Raw genomic sequence first — 26,257 nt, 5'->3', positions numbered from 1 at the left:
ATGCATTTACTTATTGATTCCTCAAATGATGTTTTAATTGTTTCAAGACTATAAAGAGTTATAGTCTTGAAAACTTTAACTGTTTGGGGATTTGTTGAGCTTTTCACTGCTATAAACTATAAAACATTTAATTTTTTCCTCATTAATGTACAAGAAATACATTTGTTTGGCTGGCCAATTGGCCGAATTTAGTATATGTGTGATATAAACAAGTATATTATAGAAGAAGACAGATAAAGGTGATAAAACATTTGTGAAAGCAACCTTCCTGGAATACACACCTACTTGACATTTTATTTGAAACATTTCCTCAAGAACTGGGCTCAAACACATGGGAGTTTAAGGGACAGAACAGTACTCCAAGCTCAAGTATCAGAATAATGATGATGATGATCTCTAAGATAACTGAACTCTCAGTAGGAGACAGGCCTTTGGCTCATCTCAGTTCTGTGCATGAATTTTCTCATTTAATGCAATAATCTATGAGGTGGACTCCATTATTAGTTTTCTTTTATATGTAAATAAACTGAGGTTCCGCTAATTTAAATAACTTGCCCACAATCACACAGCACTGAGTAGCAGAGTAGGAATTCCATTCAAGTTGCTTTGACTCCAAAACCTATGCTCATTCCCTCTTCACTGTGCTGCCTATCCCAACCCACAGAGAGGTGGAGAAGGGTGAAGTCAGAAGAGGAGCAATAGAAGCCACTTTCCTTACAGTCAATAAGCCATTTGGGGTGAGTTTGAATCAGATAAAAGTCTATAGCAAGATGACTTAATTATAAGTAATACTCTCCTGGCAGAGCCTGGGAGAAAAATACCTCATTAGATTACAAAATGATTTTTCTGTCTTGTCTTCCTAATCAGACTTTCCAGTCTATGCTTCCCAGAAAGCAACAAAATAACACTAAGCATTTTGTCTCGCGAGCCCTCCCATGCCGTTCTTGGCTGTGGTTTTCTGTACGGAAGAACTCTGTGACACTCTTATCCTCTTTTTTGATCAGTTCTCTTTGCCCACAATTTTTTTTTTTAAACTAAAGAGTGTGAAAGGACTCATGGTTTACAGTTCTGTTGAGGTTTGGAGCTATCAGATTAAAGTTATTTTGATTAAAGGCCTGATCTGTTCTTCTGGGTTGTATCTGTCCAGCAAATCTTCCTGGGGATACTATACTACACGGCAGTGTGGAAGAGATAGCAAAATGGCCATACTTGGGTTCTCTGGAAACCTCATACAACTATGGGGTATTCAGTGAGGGTGAAAATTAAAATTATCTTAGCTCCCTAATTATCAAGTAGTTTGTATTGATAATTTGGGTGTTTAAATGACAGAACTCCGGTCTACAAACCATATGGTGATGAGCACAGCCTAGGAAGGTTTTTTAAATGTGCCTTCAAAGTTGTTTCCTTATTTCTCTAATGTGTTGAGAATATAGATTTTACATTTAATCATATTTTGCTGTATGATGATCACACTTTGCAGAAGTAGAAACGGTCTTTGGCCTGTTAACATCAGATACAATTCTTTTGCTAGTGTTAGTAAAGGTGTTCTGGCATAGATTTTTTTAAAATGGCATATTTAGTTATATTATATATTTGGAGGTCTCAACTACTAACAGAATTATTATCTATTTCTTCCAAATCCTATTATTTGTTGCTTCTGAGAATCCTATAAATGGGCATCTGTTGATGGATCCCCTACAGTAATGAAAAGGATCAATAGTATTGTAAAGACTGCACCACTGGAAAGAATTATGTGCTATCTTTAAGTGAAAATTGAACAGTGCTTTAAAATAGCATCGCCATTTTTGATTATTTAACCAAAGCTGTCAATATTTCCCATGGAGCATGTTCCAGAAAGAGAACTTTTATAGTTACTTTATGGATCAAAACAGGAAATGCTCACTGTGTTCATGCTAGATTTAAACAAATTAATCCTAAACAAAATGACTTTATGCTATTTCTAAATATTTATCATTTTTCTGTTTCAGTCTATCTGTTCAAAGGATGTAATAAATTTTTTTAGCTGTGATTCGTTTTATCCTGGTAAAGAGCAGAAAAATAATTACTGCTAAAGTCCAACTGAAAGTCAGAAATACTTAATAACCTAAGTTAAAATAATTGCAGCTTTCTTTCACCAGCTTTAAGTTTATGATGCATATCGGTAAAAAGTCAGTTTTATTGATTCATCCCCATCTGTAGATTCAAAATGCTGACATGCTCAGATAGATTAGGTAGGGTAGTCACTATCTGGAAAAATCTCAGTGGAGTATTTTAATTCTTGATGACCTCAGATGTATGTTTTCCAAACAAGCAGAGTAGAACTCAGGTGAAATATTGGTTTATTGTTATACAATTTGCACATACCATAGGTCAAATGACATCTCTCAAATCTGATATGTCTCTAAGGAGGTTTTTAGTCATACTTCTGAATACTAGCACTAGAGGGAGATTTTACTGCATTAAATGTGCCTGCATCTTTAACTATAATCAACATACGCAGTTCTGAAATATTTCATAGCAAAGATTGCCTGAGATTTCCTCAGTGAAGATGAAGGCAAGACTCAATATAAATATTGCACATACATGTTAAAGTTTTGAAGGTTGTTTAATGTATAGTGCATGTGTGCAATAGTATCATTTAAAAATGTATTTCGCTTGTAATAAGTGTAACAGCCAGATAGATATTCTGCTGGGAAGCAGAGTCAAGCAATCTGCCTTGTTATCTTCAAATTCCAGTGGTGGCTAATGACAATGGAAGTGATATAACAGCTCAGGGGGAGCCTCTCTGTTCCACTCCTGCTAAAATTGCCTGCGACTTTCCTAGGTTGTGATACCGTTAAGAAAAACCTCCTTCATGAGCCCATGAAAATTGCCCAAGAATACTCTAGCAAGAGTGAAATACTTGTGGGCAATTTAATAAGCTAATAGTATCTTCAAACTAATCTCTGCAAAGTATGATTTGTTGAAAGGCTAGATTTTTTAGCTCAGTGGCTGTGAGGTGCAGAGCATCACGATCAGGCAACTGAGAGTAGGAGGGGATCCCTAAATATCGTCCCTCACAAACTGACTCATTGTGCACGGTTCTCTGGTTTCCCAAGAAGTGGGTAGGGGGATAATTTGTGATTGGCTCAGAGTAATGGTCAAGAGGTGTACTGAAACAGAGGTTAGGAAATGTTAACAGCCATTTGTCTTTTAATTTTCTCTATTATGAAAACAGATGGCAGTTAAATGGAAGAACACCTGCCAGGGCTAACTCAAAGAGAAAACGTTTCTAGTGGCTAATACATTTCTCCTAATGTTTTAGGCCCTGACTATCTGCTGGAAGAATGCATAGCCACACACTTGGTCCAAGGCAAAACCAAAAACAGATAGTTTTATTCCTGGAGCTGTCTTACTTCCCCAGTTTTATTCCTGGAGCTGCCTTACTTCCCCTTTCTGAGATCTTTCCCCTCCTCCCTTTAGATCGCTTCCTGAAGAGCGAAGGAAGTCTGCAGCCCTCTGTTCACAGGCCCTTTGCAATCTGACCCAGTGGGGAGGATCACTCACTGGAGTTTTCCAAACCCACTGCTTTTAGCGAAAACTGACTCTCCTATTTCTTAGGATCCTATTTAATGACTGGCTGATATGATGATGAATTAATCCATGTTAAAGCATTAAACATTGATAGCAGATTAGTCCAAATGATACATACATTTTAACAGTGCTTATTCCAAATGAGTAAAGGGTTTGGAAATTCCAGCAATTTCTGCAAGACTAACAGGAAAATACTTTAAAACACAAAGTTCTAAAGTAGATTCCCTGAGGCCGGGCGTAGTTCTTCACGCTGGCAATCCCAGCACTTTGGGAGGCTGAGGCGGGCAGATCACTAGAGGTCAGGAGTTCGAGACTAGCCTGGTCAACATGGTGAAACCCCATCTCTACTAAAAATACAAAAATTAGCCGGAAATCACTGAACCCGGGAGGTGGAGGTTGCAGTGAGCTCAGATCACACCACTGCACTCCAGCCTGGATGACAAAGTGAGACTCCATCTCAGAAATAAATAAATAAAATAGATTCCCTCAAATCAACTCAACTATTCCACCTATCCTTCATTGGGTAGAGCTGGCTCCACAAGACTTGGAAGTTGTCCAAGATCAAGAGGATGTTTCAAATATTTGAACAGAGCTTCACTTGTCCACCCCACATACCTGTTGCTGACTATAAATGTCATCTATTCCAGGAGGAACTGCCACATTGGCACTGTCAAAGACACGTTTACCTCCAGATTTGGTACTATAAAGATGAGCTAGTTCAGGCTCAGAGCCCAGGATGGGTATGTCTAACATATCGGCCACAGCTAAATCATCTCTGTGGAGGAGCCCGCTGACGATGTAGGCCTCTGTTCCTCGGATGAGATGTTTTATTCTTTTGATTGCCTTGGGACTGTACATCAGGTGAGTGGCCAGGCACATATGATGCTTCTGGGGGAAGATCATATTATTATTGTTAAAAAGTGTCCTTTTTTCTAGTCCATACACCTAATTTATAATGTTGCACATAATAAATACATTATTAATAGCAGGCTGGGTTATGACCTATCCTGTTGTTTAGCAGTTTAAATTGATAAAAGCTGTTGGGGTGAGGTTCCGTAATCGCTCACATCTTTAGTGTGTTGGAAATAGGCTCACTGGGAATAGAACTAATTACTACACATCTGTATTTATTTGATCCACGTGGAATTATCCTTCTGTCAGAAGGAAAAGAGGCTGGCGGCCTTTGGGTAATAGTGATTCATCTCTGCAACACTTCTGGCATGGTTTAACACTAAAGTGTCTGGAAAATCAATACAAAAAATGAAGAAAGAAGCCCCATAGCATTCTTTACTATATAGATTCCTACTCTGGCAACTGTTTAAATGCTTGAGTAGAAAAAAGGCACTTGACCTGACACCCTCCTTCCAAAATTCTACTACTAAATCTGCTTCAGATAACATGCACTTTTATAATGATTATCATGGTTCTAGGCAACAACTCTGGAAAGGATTCACAAATAGAAAATAATTGAAAATTTCAGCAAGACTCAAATTCATTTTTCAGTGAAAAACTCTTTTTGTTTTATTTTTGACTAGTTAGACCCAGCTCAGCAATACATGTGACTGTCTTATTCAATTAAATAAATAATTCTAGCTAGTCTAATGGGGGCAGAGGAAACAGCTAGATGGTCAGCATACACCAAAACTAACACAATCATGTTTCTGCTTTCGAGAGGTGGGGAACGAATAACAGTTAACACATAACTGAGACGGGGCAGAGAAGGGCCCTAAGGATCTGCCGAGCCCTCGAGAGGCATGCTGGTGGGGAGAGTTGGAAAGGCAAATACACATTCTCCTTGTGCCTCCGTTTCCTCATCTGTAAAATGAGTGTAATAATAGTATCTACCTCATAAGGATGCTGTAAGGATTAAATGAGATAATGTATGTAAATTACTTATAACAGTGCCTTGGATACAATAAAGACTTAATGAATGTTAGCTGGTACTATTATTACGAAAGAGGTTGGGGTTGAGGTGAATTCTGAAGGATGGGTGAGATTTTATCAGGTGAAGATGGGCATGGGAAAGACATTACCTAAGGATAGAATAAAATAATCCAAGATTGTTTTCCTCCCTCTAGAGAAGAGGGCAGCATGGCACACAGGAAAGTGATGGGGCTTTAAAGTGAAACAGGTCTGGCTTTGAATCCAGCTCTGTCACTTATAAGCTCTATTAATGTAGGCAAGTAACTTAGACCCCCCCGAGCTTGTTTCTTCACCTGTTAAATAAGAATAAAAATTACCCATTTGTTGGGGTTGCTCTAAGGCTTTTAAAATAAGATCACAAATGTAAAATTCCTAGTATAATACACAGCATTGATGCTCAACAAATGGTAATAATTATTTTTATAGAGAAAACCCTCTTAAAAATAAAGTCAGGTTAGGTGTCGTGGCTCACACCTGTAATCCCAGTACTTTGGGAGGCCATGGCGGGCAGATCACTTGAGCCCAGGACTTTGAGACCAGCCTGGGCAATGTGGCAAGACCCCCTATCTACAAAAAAATTAGCTAGGTACGTGGTGGTACACACCTGTGGTCCCAGCTACTCAAAGGCTGAGGCAGGAGAATCCCTTGAGCCAGGGAGATCAAGGCTGCAGTGAACCAAGATCATGCCACTGCACTCTGGCCTGTGTGACACAGTAAGACCCTGTCTCAAAAAAAATAAAAAATAAAGTCATTAAAATGTTACACAATTAATATAATGTAAAAGTGCCAGAGTCTCAAGGGAGTTGAAGGGATTTTATAGACTAGCATCTACTACCCCAATTCTAGTGAAAAATTGTCTACTTACTGCAGCATAAAAACATGGAGAAATGCTAAGTGATTGTTTCAAGGAATATCAGATGCACCAGTTTGCAGATTGTCAGAGAGTATAATTCCTGATAATTCCTGAGTATGGGAGAAAGAGAACTGGACTGGGGAGAACACCTGCATTTCAGTCTGAATTTGTGACTTGCTAGGTGATTTAGAAAACTCAACCTTTCTGAGTCTGTTTCTCATATTCAAATGAGGGGTTGGATGAGAAGTCTCTAGGGTCCTTCCAGCTCTGAAATAACTTTCCCTTTAAAACAAGAGCTCTTTTGGACTTACTGCTTAATGGGTACAGAGTTTCTTCTTGGGATGATAAAAAGTTCTGAAATTGATAGTGGCAATGGTTGTACAACGTGTGAATGTACTTAATGCCACCAAACTGTACATTTAAAAATGGTTAAAATGGTAAATTTTGTGTTATATATAATTTACCACAATTTTAAAAGGCAAAAACAGAGCTCCTCTGAGACAAGGATTTACATGATTTCCCCTATTGGGCCCTTCCTCCAGATTAGGTGTTCTATTCCAAGTTCCTTAGATCTATGCAATATGCCTTTTCTACTGTAATTTTAAATCCTTTTATTTTTATTTATTTATTTATTTTTGTAGAAGCAGGGACAGAGTCTTACTCTGTCACCCAGGCTGGAGTGCAGCGGTGCAAACACGGCTCCCTGCAGCCTCGACCTCCCAGGCTCAAGCGATCCTCCCATCTTAGCCCCTCAAGCAGCTGGAACTATAGGCGTGTGCCACCATGCCTGGCTAATTTTTGTATTTTTTGTAGAGACCGAGTTTTGTCATGTTGCCTGACATGGCAGGCTAGGTCGCAAACTCCTGAGCTCAAGCGATCCACCTGCCTTGGCCTCCCAAAATGTGAGATTACAGGTGTGAGCCACTGCACCTGGCCTTAAATCCATTGAAAAAACATACTTCTGAGAATGCAGTTCTAGGAAACCCAATGTTCCATTTGACAATGGCCAGTGATAACACCTGGCAGGTTTGTGTTTTCCATCTGGTTAGTCACTGTCTTTCTTCCTTGTTTATTTCACTATTTTCTTTTTCCCGTAAATTATTCCAATGAAGACACGTAAAAAAATTGAACTAAATAGGTGACTTGAGTTACGATGTCTGTGGTGAGCTTTTCAGGGCACCCAGAAGAGGATTCCAAGGCAGCAATCTTTTCATGGTAAGTTCACAAGATCAAAGCCTTTGACGTGATCTCTCGTTTGATCCATATGACATTGAATCAATTAGCTATCCCTATTTTGGAGATGGGAAAATTAAGCCTCAAGTGATTTGCTCAAAGTCACACAGCTAGTAAACAGCAGAAGCAGGATTCAAACCCCGCTCACACAGTTGACATGCCACTGCTGCCACAAGTTCCTTATTTTATCGAGTGAGTAGTAAAGACCTGGTGGGTTTTTGAGATGTGAAGGAGGATGGCAGACGCAGCAATAGAACCTAATGTTAACATTCTGAGCACATTTCCAGCCAGGATGGAGTTCCATCTCCTCTAGGTTTGCTTGTTTCTATTGGCAAGTACTCTACCCGACTCAGTATTATAGTCATCTGCGGGCATGCCCTAGACTCCAGGCAAGATGCTGCCACAATATTGTGTTCCATATGTGTTTAATACAGATTTAAATGTGAATGAGTGATGGCAAAGGATGTATCACTAATCACAGGTCTTGTATGACCATTTGGAGAACATCAGTATCATCAGATCCAGGCAATGGATTGACACAGATGACAAAATCTAAAATGTTTCTAGTTCCATTGAATTATAGCTACATTTAATTTATCACCACTGATTTTTTTTTGACCTGAGATAAAAGGTAGTTGTTTAGGATGTCTTCATAAACACTGAAATGTCTAAAAATAGACATAATGACTTTTATAAAGAGCACATTTTACCATTACAAATTCAAGAATCATATAGTAACTTGGAGAGATGTACAAACAGATTTTTGGCATGCTTTAAAAAATCTCATAGCCATCCATTTAAATGAAAATCAGCACTGATACAATTTCTCAAACCCATTAAAAACAAATAAAGCAATCACCAAACATGAACAATAACTGATTTGAAAGTAAGAATTTAATTTTTGCATTTTTAAAAAGTTGATTGCTTATGAGTAATTACTCAAATAATTTAAACTTGAGCTATGAGGAGAACTATTAAGTACTTAAAACCTTGCCTGTTTGTTTCTACTCATAAAGATGTAAACCAATACTATGTGCATCTGTGAGTGCCTGTCTCCTGCTTAGAAGCCAAATAGTGGACTAGCAAGGGTACAGTTCTCAGGTAATAGGATGATAGAGTTGAAGATGACTCTGAAATGATCTAATCCAGGATCTCATTTTATAGATGAGGACCAGAGAGGTAAGGGGGCTTGCCCAAGGCCCCAGGTCATCCAGGAGCAAGGCAGTCATTCCAACTCATGATACTGCTCTGGGGTAGAGAGATTGTGGTTCACACTCTGGCCTTACTAGTAACCTTGGATTAGAAACGGAGTATTGGTTTCCTCAGCCATAAAGAGAGATGGATAAAAAGAGCTATCTTTCCATCTTGATGCATTATTCTGAGAATCAAATGAGAAACTGGGCTGGGCATGGTGGCTCACGCCTGTAACCCCAGCACTTTGGGAGGCCGAGGCAGGCGGATCACTTGAGGTCAGGAGTTTGAGACCAGCCTGGCCAACATAGTGAAACCCTGTCTCTACTAAAAATACAAAAATCAGCTGGGAGTGGTAGCACATGCCTGTAATCCCGGCTATTCAGGAGGCTGAGGCAGGAGAATTACTTGAACCTGGGAGGCGGAGGTTGCAGTCACCTGAGATTGCACCACTGCATTCCAGCCTGGGTGACAGAGTGAGACTCTGCCGTCTCAAAAAAAAAAAAAAGGAAAGAAAAGAAACTGTATGCTAAGAATTTGAAAAATGTTAGTTTTCTCACTTTTTTTTCTCCCCAATCTAGTGACCCTTCCCCATTCTATGCCTCTTTAATGTATATGGGCATTTCAGATGTGCAGAAACTCCTTACTAATAGCTAGCAGCCATTAGATCAATTTTCTGGCTGGAGAAAATCAGGAATTTAACTATACACTAATGGTAGTTCTTTTTCTTCCTTGCACCCTAATGTCCATAGTAACTGTGTCAGTGAGGCCAAACAATAACTAGGAAGCACCAAAGAAATTCTTACATTGGTGGAGGATATTGGAAGGTTCCCAAGAATGTACGTAAGTGGCAGTGATTTGCCACTTGTCCTTTCTTTTGCTTCCCCAGCCCCTGTCCTCGCCTTCCTCTTTCACAGCCAAAAGTGCCAATGAAACAAAACTGAGCAGAGGGTTTTTAAAGGAATACTGAGGCGTCCAGTTATGAAAAAATAAAATGTTCATTTTGGTAGAAAAGAATAAATCCTGACAACAATTCAGTGAGTATCAGCAAAGTAGAAATGCTATCGAAACTCTCCCCAGTCCTGGCAAGCCTTTCCTTAGGTCCCTCCCCCAAACCCCCTGTTTTTTTGGTCAAATCATGGTACATCTGAAGTGTTAACGGGTAGTCACCCAACACATAGATGTTCCCTATGTATAGCATGCAATCACTTTGGCAACAGAGAGACAGTTGACTTTGGTGCATTTCAGTTGTAAATGAAAACAGCTATCTTTAATTACACCAAAAAAGTCTCCTCAAAAATGCATAGTCCATTAGGTATTAAACTGTTATCTGGTTAACATGGAAAGTTCAAATTCTTGTTAAAATGTAGATAAATTCGTTTTAAGCCGTCTTTTGTACTGCCTTATTCTAGAACGCTGCCTTTATCATTCCATGAATTTCCCAAAGCCTCTTGTCTAGGAATAGGATTCACTCAGAGTTCATTCCATTCACTAAAAAATCAGCACAATTAAAAAAAAAAAAAAAAAAACCTGAACATTTTTCATTAGGAACCATCTGATATGGTAAATCAAGCCAAATTCCCCTCAGGGGAAAAAAACATGGAGTACCCGTGTGGATCAGAAAAGAGAGGGCCTGGTCTAGTTCTGCTCCTAACTAGTTTTGTGACTGTGGGCAGGCCCAGCCTTTCTCTGCCTTAGTGTCCTCCACACAAAATTAAGAAAAAGGAATGGTGCATGTTATAAATCCACCTACTTGATGGTACCACCTAGTAACTGGAATTAGGCTACGACTACAGAGAAACTGGGCAGGGGTAGCTCCACTGAGTCTGAAAGTTAAACTGGAATATTTATTTCCTACAGACCAACTAGTAGTCTAATCAGTAAAGCTGTTACACTTGCAATAATATTTCACTGATGTGTACCAGAGCATTGCAAGTTATAAAATTTCCAATTTAATTTTACTGCATCCCTGAAACCGTAGTAATTAGAAGACAAACTCACGGGGAAGATGTTTACAGCTTCAGGGGTGATAATTTTGATCCTGTCCTGCAGGTCACTTCTGTCCTCAAGGTTCCCCGATTTGACGGCTGCATGTAGACTTAGGATTTGTTTGTAATACAGCACTAACTCATCATTCATATGATGGGAGCAGATGTAGATGACATTCACATTGGCATCTAAAAACAACAGGCACAATGTTAATTACTGGTGTGAAGGTAAATGACATTATGAACTCTGGCATCCGACTGATGTTGTGCAGTTTAAAATAAAGAGCATATCCAAAACCCATGTTGAGGTTAATTTAGATTGCTTTTGTACTATCTGAGCAATCTAACTGGCTTTTTTACAGTTCAGCATTTCTCTAAAGAAAATATAAATAACACCACCACCAAAAAAAATAGATGCAATGATTCCTTCAGAAGGAGGGCTGTGAGATACCTTGGAAATGTACTTTCAAATAATACATAGGGATTTAGCCATACAACTCCCATTAACATCAACAGGAATTGCATACTGCTTTAAAAATTTATTCCATTAACTTCAGTAAATTATAAAACAGAGCTATTAACTTTACAAAGCTGATGAAATTGCAATTTCTTATTCTGTATGGACTTGACAGGGCCAATTTAGGGAATGTCCTGTTCAAATAAATGGTCTGATTATAATCATAGCAATGATTATTTCAGGAAACCAGCCTTTCCCCTGCTTGATTCCCAAAGAGGAGTATATTACTTAAAAAGCAGGTTTTGTGATTTTTGGTTTAAAGGAAACACTGCCTTAATTTAACTTTTCTCCTTCTTAAGATGTGCTTCTTACATGTAACATCACAAGAAACCCTAATTAAATATCCCATCCAAATGGAATAGTGAAATGAGAGTATCCACTCCATGCTGCACAATATTTCAGGGAGTATGAATAGGAAATCAGCAGTCAATGAAGTCATTCATTTGTTCATCCATTCATTCACAAAATAGCTGACTGGTCTGTAGGGGCAAAGCCCTGGGCTAAACGTGGAGGGAAATACAGCAATCATTGTGGGCTGATGAAGCACACAGACCAGATACTTAAAGAAGTTCAGAGGAGGGAGCACTGTAAACGTTTTCTTAGGCAAGTAGGGCAAAGAGGGGATTTTAAGATTTCTCTGATTGGTTTGGCAGAGTATATATACAGAGCATAGACTGATTAAATTCTAGGTATTTAACCTTTCTAAGCATTCATTTCTTCATCTGTAAAAAGGGGAATACAACCACCTGGGGCGTATTGTTTTAGACACTATTAAATGAGTGAAGATACAGAAAGTATATGGTGCAGCATCTGGCACATAGTAAGTGCTCAAGAAACAGCACGGGTGTGTGAATGTGCTCCTGGCCCACCCTGACTAGGCTGGCCAACAGTGACTTCCCAGCTGCCCCCACACCTACGTTCCTTTTTTTTTTTTTTTTTTTTTTTTTGAGACAGAGTCTCGCTGTGTCTCTCAGGCTGGAGTGCGGTGGCGCGATCTCGGCTCACTGCAAGCTCCGCCTCCCGGGTTCACGCCATTCTCCTGCCTCAGCCTCCCGAGTAGCTGGGACTACAGGCGCCCACAACCACGCCCGGCTACTTTTTTGTATTTTTAGTAGAGACGGGGTTTCACCGTGTTAGCCAGGATGGTCTCGATCTCCTGACCCCGTGATCTGCCCGCCTCAGCCTCCCAAAGTGCTGGGATTACAGGCGTGAGCCACCGCGCCCGGCTCCCTACGTTCCTTTTGATCAGTGCCTCAAGATTTAACATGAAGTAGTGTCCTCTGTGTTCTATCCTATTGTTTCCAATCTATTAATCTTGTCTCTCCAAGCTCCTTAAAGGCAATGTTTGTACTATTTCTTATATTCCCCCAAGCCCTGGCACAGTGTGGAATATGTAGGAGTCACTCAATAAACACTTGTGAACTGACTGAAGGGATTATGGAGAGATTTGCAAAGTTGAGAAAGTCTTTTATGCCTAGACGCAAGGCATACAAGAGAAATCTCCCTCTCCAGAGACCTAGAAGGGGTGTTTTCTGAACTGGCGCAGTGCTAGGCCCACAGCAGGTGCTGCATACATGTGAATATTTAGGTGGCTCCCATTTAATTTTGAAGCATAAACCTCAAAATAAATTAACTGAGAAGACAGTAAGTAAATAACTTGCATCCAATTGCTGAATCATCAAATCAGTCATTCGAAGTCTTGTGTTTTGAAGAAGAGACTAGCATCTAACCAAATTACAATAGAGGTTTTAAAAATCAAATGAATGAGTTTTTTTAAGTATGAAAGAATAGGGCAGAAAAACAACAAAAATAGCTTATAGACTGTAGCAGATGAAAAGCAAATTTTTTCTTGGGAAGAAATTTCTAGGTTACAAATGATAAAAGGAATCATGTTGCCAATTTCACCTTTCCTGTTCATTTCTGGCAAAGGAATACATATCACCAACTCTAATATTCAGTATTAATGGGTTTTATCATGGGTTAATTTTACACATGTTCAAAATTAACTGACAGGTAATTTTGGAAAGGAATTGATACGAAGATGAAGCTTTCTTTGATTGCTAGTCAGTAATCAGTCACTTTCTTGCTGAACTCATCTAGGAACTAGCCATTGGGGTCTCCACTTGAGAACCATGAATTCACAGACAATATCTAGTGACCAGCCTTACCAGTGTGACTGGATTATCTTTGTTTCCCCTGAATAAGAAAGAAAAACCATAAAGGATAATTATCCATTCTTCCATGAAATTATTACTTATTTTTCTAGTTTATTCACATTTTTATTTCACAAGAAAGTACTTTTTTTCATCTATTTCTAAACTTTCATTACTCCTCTTGAAGACATTTTATGATTGCACTGCTATATCATAAAGACTATGTACCAAGAAAAAGGCATTTGGCTCATAATCTCTCAGAAATGTTCATATAAGCAAAATATTCCATTGCAGGTAGAGATAGACTGAATTATTGAGTTGTTTAAAATAGAAGCCTAATACTTTCAAGTCTTTTCCAATAATAAGAATCTTTTATAAAGAAATTATTTGGTGATGGCTTGTACTATATATAGAAAGGGATATAAAAAGCTGAAGAAAAAGATTAATTCAAATAAATTACAGCAAAGTCTGCCCTCCGCTAAACTTCAGTGGTTTCCATCCAGTCAGGTTTTTAGTTGAAATAGCTTAATACTAACAAGTCAATCTTAAGTCATTAAAAAAATTTTTTGTAATGCTGAAAAACAATCTTAGTGCCTAGATAATAGATTAAAGCAATTATGATTATTATTTTAGGACACTGTAAATTTCTAGTACTGATGTATTTTTTGCTACCAAATGGCATTTATAAAATAATAATGATGCTGAAATATATATGAATAATGTAAAGTATGTCATTCCAGGGAGCCAGCTAAGTTGGTCCTTCATCATTTAAAAGTCTTCCTTGTTTTTCTTAAATAAGGGCCAAAGAAATTGCATTTTAACAAAACAAAGAAGTTCTTATTTGATAACTAATAAAAATCTAATTTTTATGTAACAAACTTGAATTTTTGGCAAGTATCTCACAAACAGATTCAATGTTATTGCTTAGCTTTTGCAACCTATATTCTTAGAGCCTAATCTGAACCCGGGCCTTGAATAGTGTCAACCAAAGCTGTCACATTCAGGCATCCTTCCTGCCTGGCTCCGGATGGGTGCCTGACTAAGAACTGACCAAACCAGTATCAGAACTTGACTTTCACAAAGATGTACACATCACTCAATCAAGGTCTGTATTTCCAAAAATTCCCTCCATTAGGCACTTCACGTTTTCTAATAACAAGATGCTCTATATTTAAATAAAACCTTCTTTTAAAATTCTATCTTCATTTTCCCCTCTTTCTTCTTATGAAAACACAATGCTTCATTTCTGATACCACCTTTCACTCATTCCCCAGATATTATAAGAGACAAGACTGACACGAATGTAAAATTTTGATTTCACTCACTGCAAGATTCAGTAAATAAAGAAGATTTTTGGTTTACAGGAGAGAAATTCTGATCTAAACCTGTAGCAAAGAGAATCTAGAAAACTGTCCAAGTAAATTGGTTAAAATGTCATTTTTTAATTCAAGCTGATTTTACTACAAATCTGTTTTTTAAAATAAAACATTGAATTGCCCTGTAAGTAGATTAAAAATCTGAGCTTTTTCCTTGTAGAGGGAAAAAATAATCAAAAAACAAACAAACAAACAAATAAAACATTTTATCAACATCCACTGATAAACATTCCAAAGAGTCACTTGTGTAAAACTGTTGACTGTACCTAAGATGTCACACAGCCTCCCCAGCTGCGTGTTCTGCTGTGTGTTGAAATCGGCAATATGTTCTCTCACAGGCTGGGAATACCCTAAAAGGCAAACAAGGTGTCAGAAGGCAGAAAGAGCAAGTCAATATAGCAACATGGCACAAGAGAATTTCAAAATGTCACAGTCCATATTTCCAGGAAAACATTTTCTCTGAAGCATCTTACAGAAACAAACCAATCCCGAAGAATGAGGTGCTTGTTTCTCGGGGGAATTAAACATTATTCTGGAAGATGTGCTAAGCAACATACTCTGTAACAGAGGGGTTCACATTTTCTAATACCAACAAGGCTGCTAAGAATCAAGATGACAAAACATGGAGAAAATTTCTGACATGAAATGTGAATGTTTACAAGGATGCGTAAGAAAATTATGCTCAGGTTAAAAAAATATTGTTTTGGCTTCTTAATGTGAGCTTCCTATGTGGTATTTTGAAAATGTGTTCCAGAATCATTCTTAAGTGACACACAGATTTCAGATAAATCCCCTGCTGTCAGGAATACATATTTAAATAATTCATATACTAAAGAAATCAACTTCTGCTCACAGTCAAAAGAACTTTTAACCTTCAAAGGGCAAGAAGAGCTAATGCAGTTACTTTGTCAGTACTAATAAAAGTCCTGCAGTTTGCCTTCATTTCCACTGGAAACAGAGCAGAAGGGAAAACACATATGGATTACTATTGTCCAAAAATCTCTCACAAAAGAAACAACAGTGGAAACACTTTCTGCTGATATTTCAGGTCATTAAAAAAAAGTGAATCAAAACATAAACTTAAAAAGCATGCGTACTCACAAGCAGGTATAATTGCTTATATGAAATTCAACAACTGTAACTCTTTTTTTCTTCATAAAATTGCTTTTCACATTTTGAAGAGATGCTTCAATGCCTCCTTGTGGTTAGTGAGCCCAAACACATGTTTCAAGTTAAACTGCTCTAGATAAAGTGATTTTATATACCACAGCTTCAAGATGTGACACACATTTCCTCTTCAGCATAAGGAAAACTATGGCAATTCAGGCAATGGGGCTTCAGACCAAATGAACTCTGATAATTGACTCTTTGCTTTGATGTCGGTGTTTAAACACTAGACAACGTCTGGAAATTAAATGACTTTACAATCATCTAAAAGTCTCTCTTTGCTTTGCATCTGGACTTAAGAATTAAAGAGAGAGGCAGAAGGACAAATGAGCTGTTCGAATCATTTTTGAAAAATTATTAATCTCTCAAATAATTTAGAGAACCATTCCACATATAAAAGCTAATATAGGCAGTTACAACTCCAATGTCTTTATGTGTGACTGCAATATCATACCTTGGGATTTTGTATATGTATAATTTTATCTATATTCAAATAAATGTTTAGAAAGATGTATTGTGGATAACATATAGCAAGAGTATAAAAAGGCAGGAAAATGCCTAAAGAATAAAGTGTGATTAAGAAAAGTGCCTGAGGGTATTCCATGACTGCATTGCCTTTCAAAAGTAAAGATAAAAGCAGTATAATATGTCTCATTAAGATGATGTCCAATTTAAAATATAAAAGATGTCTGATCACTTTGTTGCCACATATGCAGCATGTGAGTGAATAAGTCTGTGTTCCATTCCACTGTTTGAAGTCAGTTTTCCAACAAATTACTTGGGACCTCTGTTACCACTGATCAAGAATGCATATAAAATGTCTACATAGAATATACCCATTTTAAAGAAGTGTATGCTAATCTTGGAACATTGTTACAGAGAATCATATGCAGTTACAGATATGAAAACATCTTGTAAGCTGTAAAGTGCTTTATAAACACAAGGTACTTTAATGTTACAAGGTATGGGTGTTTCCAAAACATATAACAACAACAACAAACTCTGTGACAAGCAACAGACCATTCTACATGGACGAGATACGATGCAATGTACAATGACATCAGCAGAGCAGAAGTTGGGAGTCACTATATTTTTTTAGTCAGACTTGTTTTGTTTTATACATCCATAAAGTACATGTGTTGACAGGTGAAAAGATTTCATCAATGTTGGTAGCATACACTAAATATAACAGTGACTTAACCAGGAAACTATCAACAAGGATGTCGTGGTTTGCGGGAGTTCAGTAGACATGCCCAGTGGCGATGAGACACTACACTTTGGAATATAATCTACAATGACATTATTTCTTCCAGGGTCTGATTAGGAACACTGAGGGAGTTTTGAGAGACCATTATCCTCAATCCTGTCATATTATAGATAAGGAAACTCAAGGTAAGTGTCTTGTCTCTTGTCCAAGGTCACATAAACCTACCAATTATTATACAGTTTAGATACTACATATTAGCTCTTGTAAGAAATTTAGTTATAGAAAATAAAAGACTCTCCAAGTGTGAGCAGAGAAGAACTCCAGAAGGGACAAAGAGCTTTGGCCTCTTTTCTCACTTTTATTTTCAGTTGTTGTGGTAGGCAGAATAATGGCTCTTCAAAAATGTCCGAGTTCTAATACCCATAACCAGTGAATATATTGGATTACATGACAAAGAAGAAAAACAGTTGCTAATGGAATTAAGGTTGCTATCAACCGACCTTAAAATCAAGAGATTATCCTGGATTGTCTGGCTGGACAAGGTGTAATTGTCAGAGTCCTTAGAAGTGGGAGAGGGAAGCAGAAGAGAAGAGTTGCTAGGTCTCTACTGAGGCAATAAGGTCCTCAACATCATGCGTTATATGCCTGACCACCCTTTTCTAAAGTTCTTAGTCTCCCTTCACTGTCATTCTCTTGCACGTGTTTTTCACCACCCTTTTCTCATGTTGTCACTACATATTTCTTTGCTTGGTTGTTTACTTTGTTGTCCATCTCTTCTTTTACCTGCACCACTCTAGCTCCTGCAACCAGACTCATAGCTACGTTAGAGCAGGCACTTGTGAAATCTCCAGTCAAATAAATGAATGAAACATGTGTGAAGCCCGTACTCAAATAATCTTTTTAATTCTTTTTTTTTTTTTTTTTTTTTGACAGGGTATCATTCTGTTGCCCAGGCTGGAGTGCAGTGGTGCGATCTCAACTCACTGCAGCCTCAACCTCCTGGGCTCAAGTGATCCTCTCACCTCAGCCTCTCAATTAGGTGAGACTACTGGTGCACACCACCACATCTGGCTAATTTTTGTAGTTTTTGTAGAGCCAGGGTTTCACCATGTTGCCCAGGCTGCTTTCAAATTCCTGGGCTAAAGTGATCCACCCACCTCAGCTTCCCAAAGTGCTGGTATTATAGGGGTGAGCCACCATATCCGGCCTGTCTTTTAAATTCTTAGCCCTTTCTCCTGTGTGTTCTCATCGCTCCTTCTTTCAACTCTCCTAAAATTGGGTTCTGTAAGCTGGAGAACTTCTGGAGAATTCAAAGAGTGGTAAGTGGGATTTGTAGCTTTTTCCAGGTCCTCATTAGCACAGAATACAACACTAGCAGAAAGAGGCACTCTCTCTTCCTCATCACTGTAGAAAGGATCACAGCCTCTTTTCTCATGGCCATTCTCACTTCCTGCAAAATATTCCTATGGCCATACTCACTTCCTGCAAAATATTCCTAGTTTGATAGAGAGTTCCACCTTTTCTCAAATAAGTAGTTGTGAAATATTATTGTCTCTACATCAAAGAAGGTTACCTGAGAGCTGCCTCTCTGAAGTTATTCATCTACTACTTCTGGTCCTCCATTGAACCAAGGTTGCTCATCAAGGGTTACTGGCAATCATTTCTCCATCTTCATTTCTACCTTCACTGCCTTTCCCAGTCCCTTTCTGCATAAACATCTATCAGATGATACTAATTGCCTCTTTGCATCCAGCAAACCAGCTCTGCTAGGATTGGCTTTTCTTTCAGAGTAACCACAGAAATCTAAGAACATGAGCAAGGTCACGCTGAGTGACTGAGCCCCCTTGGCACTGGTGCATGCCTCTGTGACACGCCCGTTGTTGCAGCAGATCACACGTTCTTGAATACTCGGCTTCTTACCCTGTGGTTGACTCCTAGTTTCTTTTGTCTCCCAAGTCCTATTTCTTACAATGGTACTCAAGACAGAGAAGAGGTTACCAACAGACTCCTGATTACCAACTAGTAGCTGTTTATCTCATCACCCTGGCCTGGGATGGTAGTCATTCATGCCTCAGTTTGATGGTCTGGAGGAGTAGTTCTCAACCTTTTCCTCATTTTGAAACTCGTGATCAGTGATGTTCAATGCATCACACCCTCCCAGCAGCATACTCAGGCTTACTTCATCCCTTTCTCTTCTACTCAAGAGAGTACACTGGATGAAAGATGAAGAAGAGTGACATTGATACAGAGATAATCTGGAATTGCTCCAATTCATAAGAAAACTTTGGTATTCTAATGGTAGAAAAATAAGAGGACACGTGATATATTCACAAATGATTGCACATCAGCATCTTGTAATAATAGAGAACTATGATCTAGACACTGTGGTTGTAATCAGGTTTTAATTACTTATGCAAGTGTGAAAGCACAAGATACTAGAGAGCAAGAAGATGGGATTTCAAAAGATGGCAAGAAACAGCTCTATCTGGGTTATTTATTTAGTATATCCATTGTCAGTTAGATTAAAATAAAACTGATAGTTGTTTTTTGGGGGCTATTGAAGGGGATTAGGGAATTTTGTTATAAAGATGTAGAAAACGTAGAAGTACCTTTGTTGAGTTTTGAAAACATCCTCAAACCAAATGGGACAAATGGATTCACCTTCAAAAAAGTAAGGAAGTTCTCTTGTTTAAACTTTTGTCAGTGGTTAGCACAGCATTGCATGCAACGAAAGCCAGTTGTATTAGTCCATTTTCACACTGCTATAAAGAACTACTTGGCCAGGCGTGGTGGCTCACGCTTGTAATCCCAACACTTTGGGAGGCCGAGGTGGGCGGATCACCTGAGGTTGGGAGTTCGAGACCAGCCTGACCAACATGGAGAAACCCTATCTCTACTAAAAATACAAAATCAGCTGGGTGTAGTGGTGCGTGCCTATAATCCCAACTACTCAGGAGGCTGAGGCAGGAGAATTGTGTGAACCCAGGAGGCGGAGGTTGCGGTGAGCTGAGATCATGCCATTGCAATCCAGCCTGGGCAACAAGAGCAAAACTCCATCTCAAAAAAAAAAAAAAAAAACTGCCTGAGACTGGGTAATTTATGAAGAAAAAAGGTTTAATTGACTCACAGTTCCACACGGCTGGAGAGGCTTCAGAAGACTTACAATCATGGCGGAAGGTGAAGGGGAAACAAAGACCTTCTTCACATGGTGGCAGGAGAGAGACAGTGAGCGAGGGGGGAAGTGCCACACTTTAAAACTATCGGCTCTTGTGAGAACTTACTCACTACCATAAGAAAAGCAAGGGGGAAACCTGCCCCTGTAATACAATCGTCTCCTACCAGGCCCCTCCTCCAACATGTGGGGATTACAATTCAAAATGAGATTGAGTGGGGACACAGAACCAAACCATGTCAGCAGTGATTCTCAAATTGTGATCCGGGGACCCTAGCGGATACTGAGAACCTTTCAGGGAGTCTGCAGGGTCAAAACTATTTTCAAAATTATACTAAGATGTTCTTTGCCTTTTTCAGTCTTGTTCTCTTACAAGTTACAAAAGACAAAAAGTTTATTAATATGATTGTAGATTCCACATTGCAGCTAACACTTAGAATTACCATTGTTGAGTTTAGTATAAAGTCAAAGAAGAATATACACAACTATCTGAAAAGGCTATAAAATATACAAATTATTCTTCCATTTTCCAAATACTTATCTGTGTAGGGCTGGATTTTCTTCATGTGTGTCAACCAAAACAACATATTGCAACAGATTGAATACAGAAGCAGATATGAGAATCCAACCATGTTCTATTAATTTTTCAGACCTGTCAGACAGTCCTACCCTTCTCACTAATTTCTTTTGTTTTAGAAAATAATTATGTTTCAAAAATATGTTACTTAGGTTAGTGTTGGTAGTGGGCTTATTATTGTTATTTTAAAAGAAGTTAATAAACATTTTTAAAATTATTCTGTTTTAATTTCAAATACAGTTGATAATGACAGATATAACCCACTTAAACCAATGTTCTTTAGGGTCTTCAATAATCATGATGAGTGTAAAGGGGTCCTGAGAACCACTGAACAAGCCTTTTAATATTTTTTATGAGTGTAAAGGATTTTATCTTTTATAGTGAAAAATTCCTTTTACAGCATATCCTAATATTAATAGATCTCATGAAAAGCCTGTAAGCTGGAGTCACCTGATACCTAGTTCAATGTTGTTTCCATATTTCATGGTACAACATCATATAGCTCAAGACCAATTGGATAATTTCATATTACAAGATCATGGGACCAACTCTGATCTAACCAGTATCAATGAGTGTTGATTTGGATACATGGGTGAATACAAATATGTGTTGGTTTGGGCTATAAAACATTTTTAAAGTTTAAGTGTACTTTGTTCCTGATTCTGAAAGATCTGGATATTTCTGGGAAATACTCACAAAGATCTGGATATTTCTGGGAAATGCTGTCTGGGAAGTCTTGGCAGTACACCTATCCCAAGGATCTAGTATGGCAACACCATAGTTAAACTATGGATTCTATACTACTTGCCAAAATATATGTTGAAGACTGCAAAGATTTTATCGAAAGTCCAGATTTTCTAGCCTGAGGTGGAAGGAACAACATCTGTCCTGTCTTTGAGTTGTTAACTCAAAAGTAAAAAGCAGCACTGAACTGGGTATCAGGTGACTCCAGCTCATAGCAGAGAAAGTTGAAAGGTGCCAATATGCGTGGAGGCATAGCAAAAAGTGATTGCAGATCTAACGCCCTTGGCTGCCATCCTCCACTCTGCCCCTGTTCACAAATGTAGGTGAGCTCAAGCTTTTATCTCTTGGCAGAAAAGCATGGAGTTAGGAAGCAAGAGTCTCATAAGCATTTGGGACTTTCTCAGTTCAGCGTATGATTGGTTGCACACAAAAGTAAGTTTCCCTATCCTTTCTTGTAGGCTTCTGTGAAAGTGCAGACGAGCTAGAAAATGCTGTATTTCATGAACTTCATAATACCAGGATCCACAATTTTTATCGAATGAATAATCTGAAGACCACTACTTGTTTTAACCCCAAGAATAATAACTTGCTAAAATAGGGCACAGAGGGAAAATATGAAACTGAACTATATACATTCTTTTTAGTCATCCATGTTAAAGGTGGAGGAGAAGTGAGAGTGAAACTCATCCCTGGGGGTTTAATTGGCTGGCAGTGGCTTCATATACTGCTCACAGCAGCAGAGCCCCATACTTGGCACGTCTCATTTCATGTCAATATATTTTAAAAAGCAACTGAGTTTACACGTAGCACCAAGCGATGTGCTGCAATAAAGAAGCACAGGGGTTAAATTAAAAGTGGAGGAAATACTTGGCCAAAGAAACTGGGAGCAAAATTAGTCTGTAGGCTTTATTTAGACATCTGGTTTTTCTAGAGGAATTAGGATTCTTCAGGTTCTTTCTCATTTGACTGATAGATTTTGCTTAAAATAGACCCTAATATTTTATTCCTGTTATGAACCACTGTAGATTATTTTGTTATAATTATATTTCATTAATAAAAATGATAAAATATGTAATATCCAATTAAGAGATCAGCCTATAAACTCTGAAAAATGTTTCTCTATCATCTTATAAAATTACAAGGCAAATCAGGTTTTTTTTTGACAGAAGCATTCTACTTCTCTTGTGGATTAAAAATAGCTGAAATTTTTGTTATATCTAGGAATACTATCTGAAATACATAACAATCAATCAAGCTTCATAAGTCCTCCTTTCTTTTTTTCTTTTTCTTTCTTTTTTTTTTTTTTTTTTTTTTGAGATGGAGTCTTGCTCTGTCACCAGGCTGGAGTGCAATGGTGTGATCTTGGCTCACTGCAACCTCCGCCTCCCAGGTTCAAGCGATTCTCCTGCTTCAGCCTCCCAAGTAGCTGGGACTATAGGCGCACACCACCACGCCCAGCTAATTTTCATATTTTTAGTAGAGATGGGGTTTCACCATGTTGGCCAGGATGGTCTTGATCTCTTGACCTCGTGATCTGCCTGCCTTGGCCTCCTGAAGGGCTGGGATTACAGGCGTGAGCTACCGCGCCCGGCCCAAGTCCTCCTTTCAAAGAGGTTACTCCACACTGTTTAATTGTCTTACTGTTCATATTACCAAGCCATAGATTTTAAAATACTTTATAAATATTTTGTGGTCAAAAACCTTACTGCAAGGCCATCCTTTCTGTGATCACCAGTTTGGAAAATGCAATTATTCCCATGTGTGCAAAACTGCATAAATAACCAAATGCTTACAACTACAATATATTATGCCGTTATCAGCTACTTAGCTTTCATTTGAAGGGTTCAAACAAGTTAGTGCAGCCCCAGTTGGCTAGCAGCATGGTGTGATTATGTGTAGAGCTAATTCTACAGCAAATTTCCTATGGAAGGAGAAAAAAAGAGGACAAGGCTGCAACTTGTGTAAAATGCCTGAACCAGAGAATCCGACCAACTGATTTTCACTAGTGAATCTGTCTCAACTCTGGAAATGAAATTACTAGATTGAATAGATTAGTTTTCTTGCAGTACGTTTAGAGAAAAAATTGCTTCACTTTCATCCACTTCTATTTTAATGAATTGTATAGGTAAGTCCCTGGTGCATGAGACAAAGAAGTTTGTGGCATCTAGCTGAAATCTTTAAGGACTCCCAGGGATGTGGTACACAAAAAAGGGTACCCTATATCCTTAAAAATATACACATAGTTCGAGAATTCTATCTGTGGAACACGTAGGAGATGACAGCTTGTTGTTACTTAATTTAATGTCCACAAGTCATTTTTATAAAATCCAAAGCACGGCCGCGATCCCAGCACTTTGGGAGGCTGAGGCGGGTGGATCATTTGAGGTCAGGGGTTCAAGACCAGCCTGGCCAACATGGTGAAAACCCGTCTCTACTAAAAATACAAAAATTAGCCAGGCGTGGTGGTGTGTGCCTGTAATCCCAGCTACTCAGGAGGCCGAGGCAGGAGAATTGCTTGAACCCAGGAGGCGGATGTTGCAGGGAGCCGAGATAGCACCACTGCACTCCAGCCTGGGTGACAGAGTGAGACTCTGTCTCAAAAAAAAAAAAAAAAAAAATCCAAAACATATTGTAGAAACAACTACTATATGATGAAAGCCCAGGTATTATTCTCTTTTGAAAGTGTGCAATTAGTCTTGTAAAATGCTCAGTTGAGAAAAACTCTGAGCTTGTTCTTATCTCTTAGAAATTACACAATTAGCAGTTTTTCTTTACAATGGGTATCATGTTGGCAACAAACAAAAATTGCTACATTAGGGAAGACCTTCATATTTATCATATATTTATTTAAACTGAATATGTGTAATCCAGAAGAAAACTAGTTTTAATATCATATTTAAAATAATGTTTTCTATTTCTAGATTCTTTGGCCACATTATTCTCCCACTTAATTTATTTTATTTTATTAATTTTTTTAGAGACAGTGTCTCTGTCACCCAGGCTGGAATGCAGAGGGATGATCATAGCTCACTGTAATCTCAAACTCCTGGGTTCAAGTGATCTTCCCGCCTTAGCCTTCCCAGCAGAAGGACTACAGGCCTGCGCCACCATGCCTGGCCAATTTTTGAAATTTTTTAAAACAGGGTCTCACTATGTTGTTCAGCCTAGTCTTGAACTGCTGGCCTCAAGCAATCCTCCCAAAGTGCTGGGAACTCCCACTTAATTTATATTCAGTAAGCTCTTTTGAAATTTTAAGATAGATTCACTCAAATTTTTTTTATTACCCAGTTTACATAATGCTTACTTTCAAATTTTTCCTTCTTTGGAGACTCCTTTGTATCAAGCTTCTCTGCAGAGCAGACTGCATGGAAGTTTTTAGGAGGGTCAGAGGTGGGAGTGTAGGAGTAAAGAAGTTTGTGCCTATCACATCTTTGTGCTAAGCAACTTTGCAAAGTGGGGGCCCTGTATAGAGAAAGCAAAACAAAATTTCCCGTATAATATTAGGTCTGGTCCACAATTAGTTGCAGAACAAAGGCTCTTGCACCTTATTCGAAGGGCTCAAGTCAACTAATTGGGTCTGCAATTAGCCTCTTTGGTTGCAATCAATTACAAGTGCAATTTCTGTGTGTGAAATAATCTTGTGTGTACAGGTAGTCTCACCAAAACAAAAGCCCAACTTAGAATGAAATTCACATCTGTCTTATCTCACTTAGATCCTAAGAAACAAATTTCTTTCATGAGCCATGAAGAAGACCAAAACTAAAAGGCTCTGTGCAATGCAAGTATTTTCTTAACTTTCTGTAAGTACTTAGATCTAAGTACTCCAGAATCTAGAAAAGATTGCCTTATTTTATTATTGATATTTTACTAATCTAAAAATAATTATATTTGTATAATAATTTAAATTTTTTTTCTTTTCATATTACTGTTCAAATGTGTTATGTTTCTACACTACACATAAGTACACAAACTGGTTATACTCACATATGAATATGAATAAATTGCAATCCAGAATTCTATTACAACAGATCACTTAATGCATTGCTCTACTTAAAAGACTTTAACAAAGAGCTAATATGGATGTAACAAAGAGATTCAATGGGTTGTGCTGCTTGTCAAAACTCTAGCAAGTCAGCTTAGGAAATCTGACCTCACCAAGGAAGTTTAACACACTAGTGAGATGCAAAACAAAACAAAACAAAATAAGGAAGCAAACAAATCCCAAACATGTTAACAGTAGCTCATGTTTTAAAAGAAACTCCAGTGCAAATTTCTGAAATTCCCAATGTCATTTTGGCATACCTTTTTTTACCAGTGTGTTTCAGACAACAGCTTTTAAGTTCCCCAATTCATAAATGTAATTAAATAATTACATTAGTGCTAATTAACATGAAACTGCAGATTATTTAAGCGCAAAAAACACTATTCAACTTCTTAATTATTCTTGTTCACACAGCATTTCCTTTTGCTCAGGCGCCCTAGGTGCAAATAAAGCATCCCATCTGCTCGTAATTAGAACTAAATAATTTCAGAGAATGTAGCTTATCATTTTGACTGCACATTTGATTAAAAACAGTGTATAA

The 26,257-nt window shown here is 38.2% G+C and overlaps 1 protein-coding gene across 1 annotated transcript in view; it reads right to left on the bottom strand.

Moving 5' to 3' along the window:
* IQCH (IQ motif containing H) overlaps window positions 1–26,257 on the bottom strand; it is a 158,209-nt gene that overhangs the window by 91,252 nt on the left and 40,700 nt on the right. Inside the window, exons 6-7 of the mRNA XM_077939630.1 lie at window positions 15,074–15,157; window positions 10,775–10,950 (exon numbers count right to left, since the gene is read on the bottom strand). Coding sequence (XP_077795756.1) covers window positions 10,775–10,950; window positions 15,074–15,157 — 260 coding nt within the window. The remainder of the gene's footprint in view (window positions 1–10,774; window positions 10,951–15,073; window positions 15,158–26,257) is intronic.

This window comes from Macaca mulatta, chromosome 7 (assembly GCF_049350105.2).
Source record: "Macaca mulatta isolate MMU2019108-1 chromosome 7, T2T-MMU8v2.0, whole genome shotgun sequence".
Classification (NCBI taxonomy): Eukaryota; Metazoa; Chordata; class Mammalia; order Primates; family Cercopithecidae; genus Macaca; species Macaca mulatta.
The sequence above is the reverse complement of the archived record's forward strand: the minus strand, read 5'-3'. Positions and strand labels throughout refer to the sequence as shown.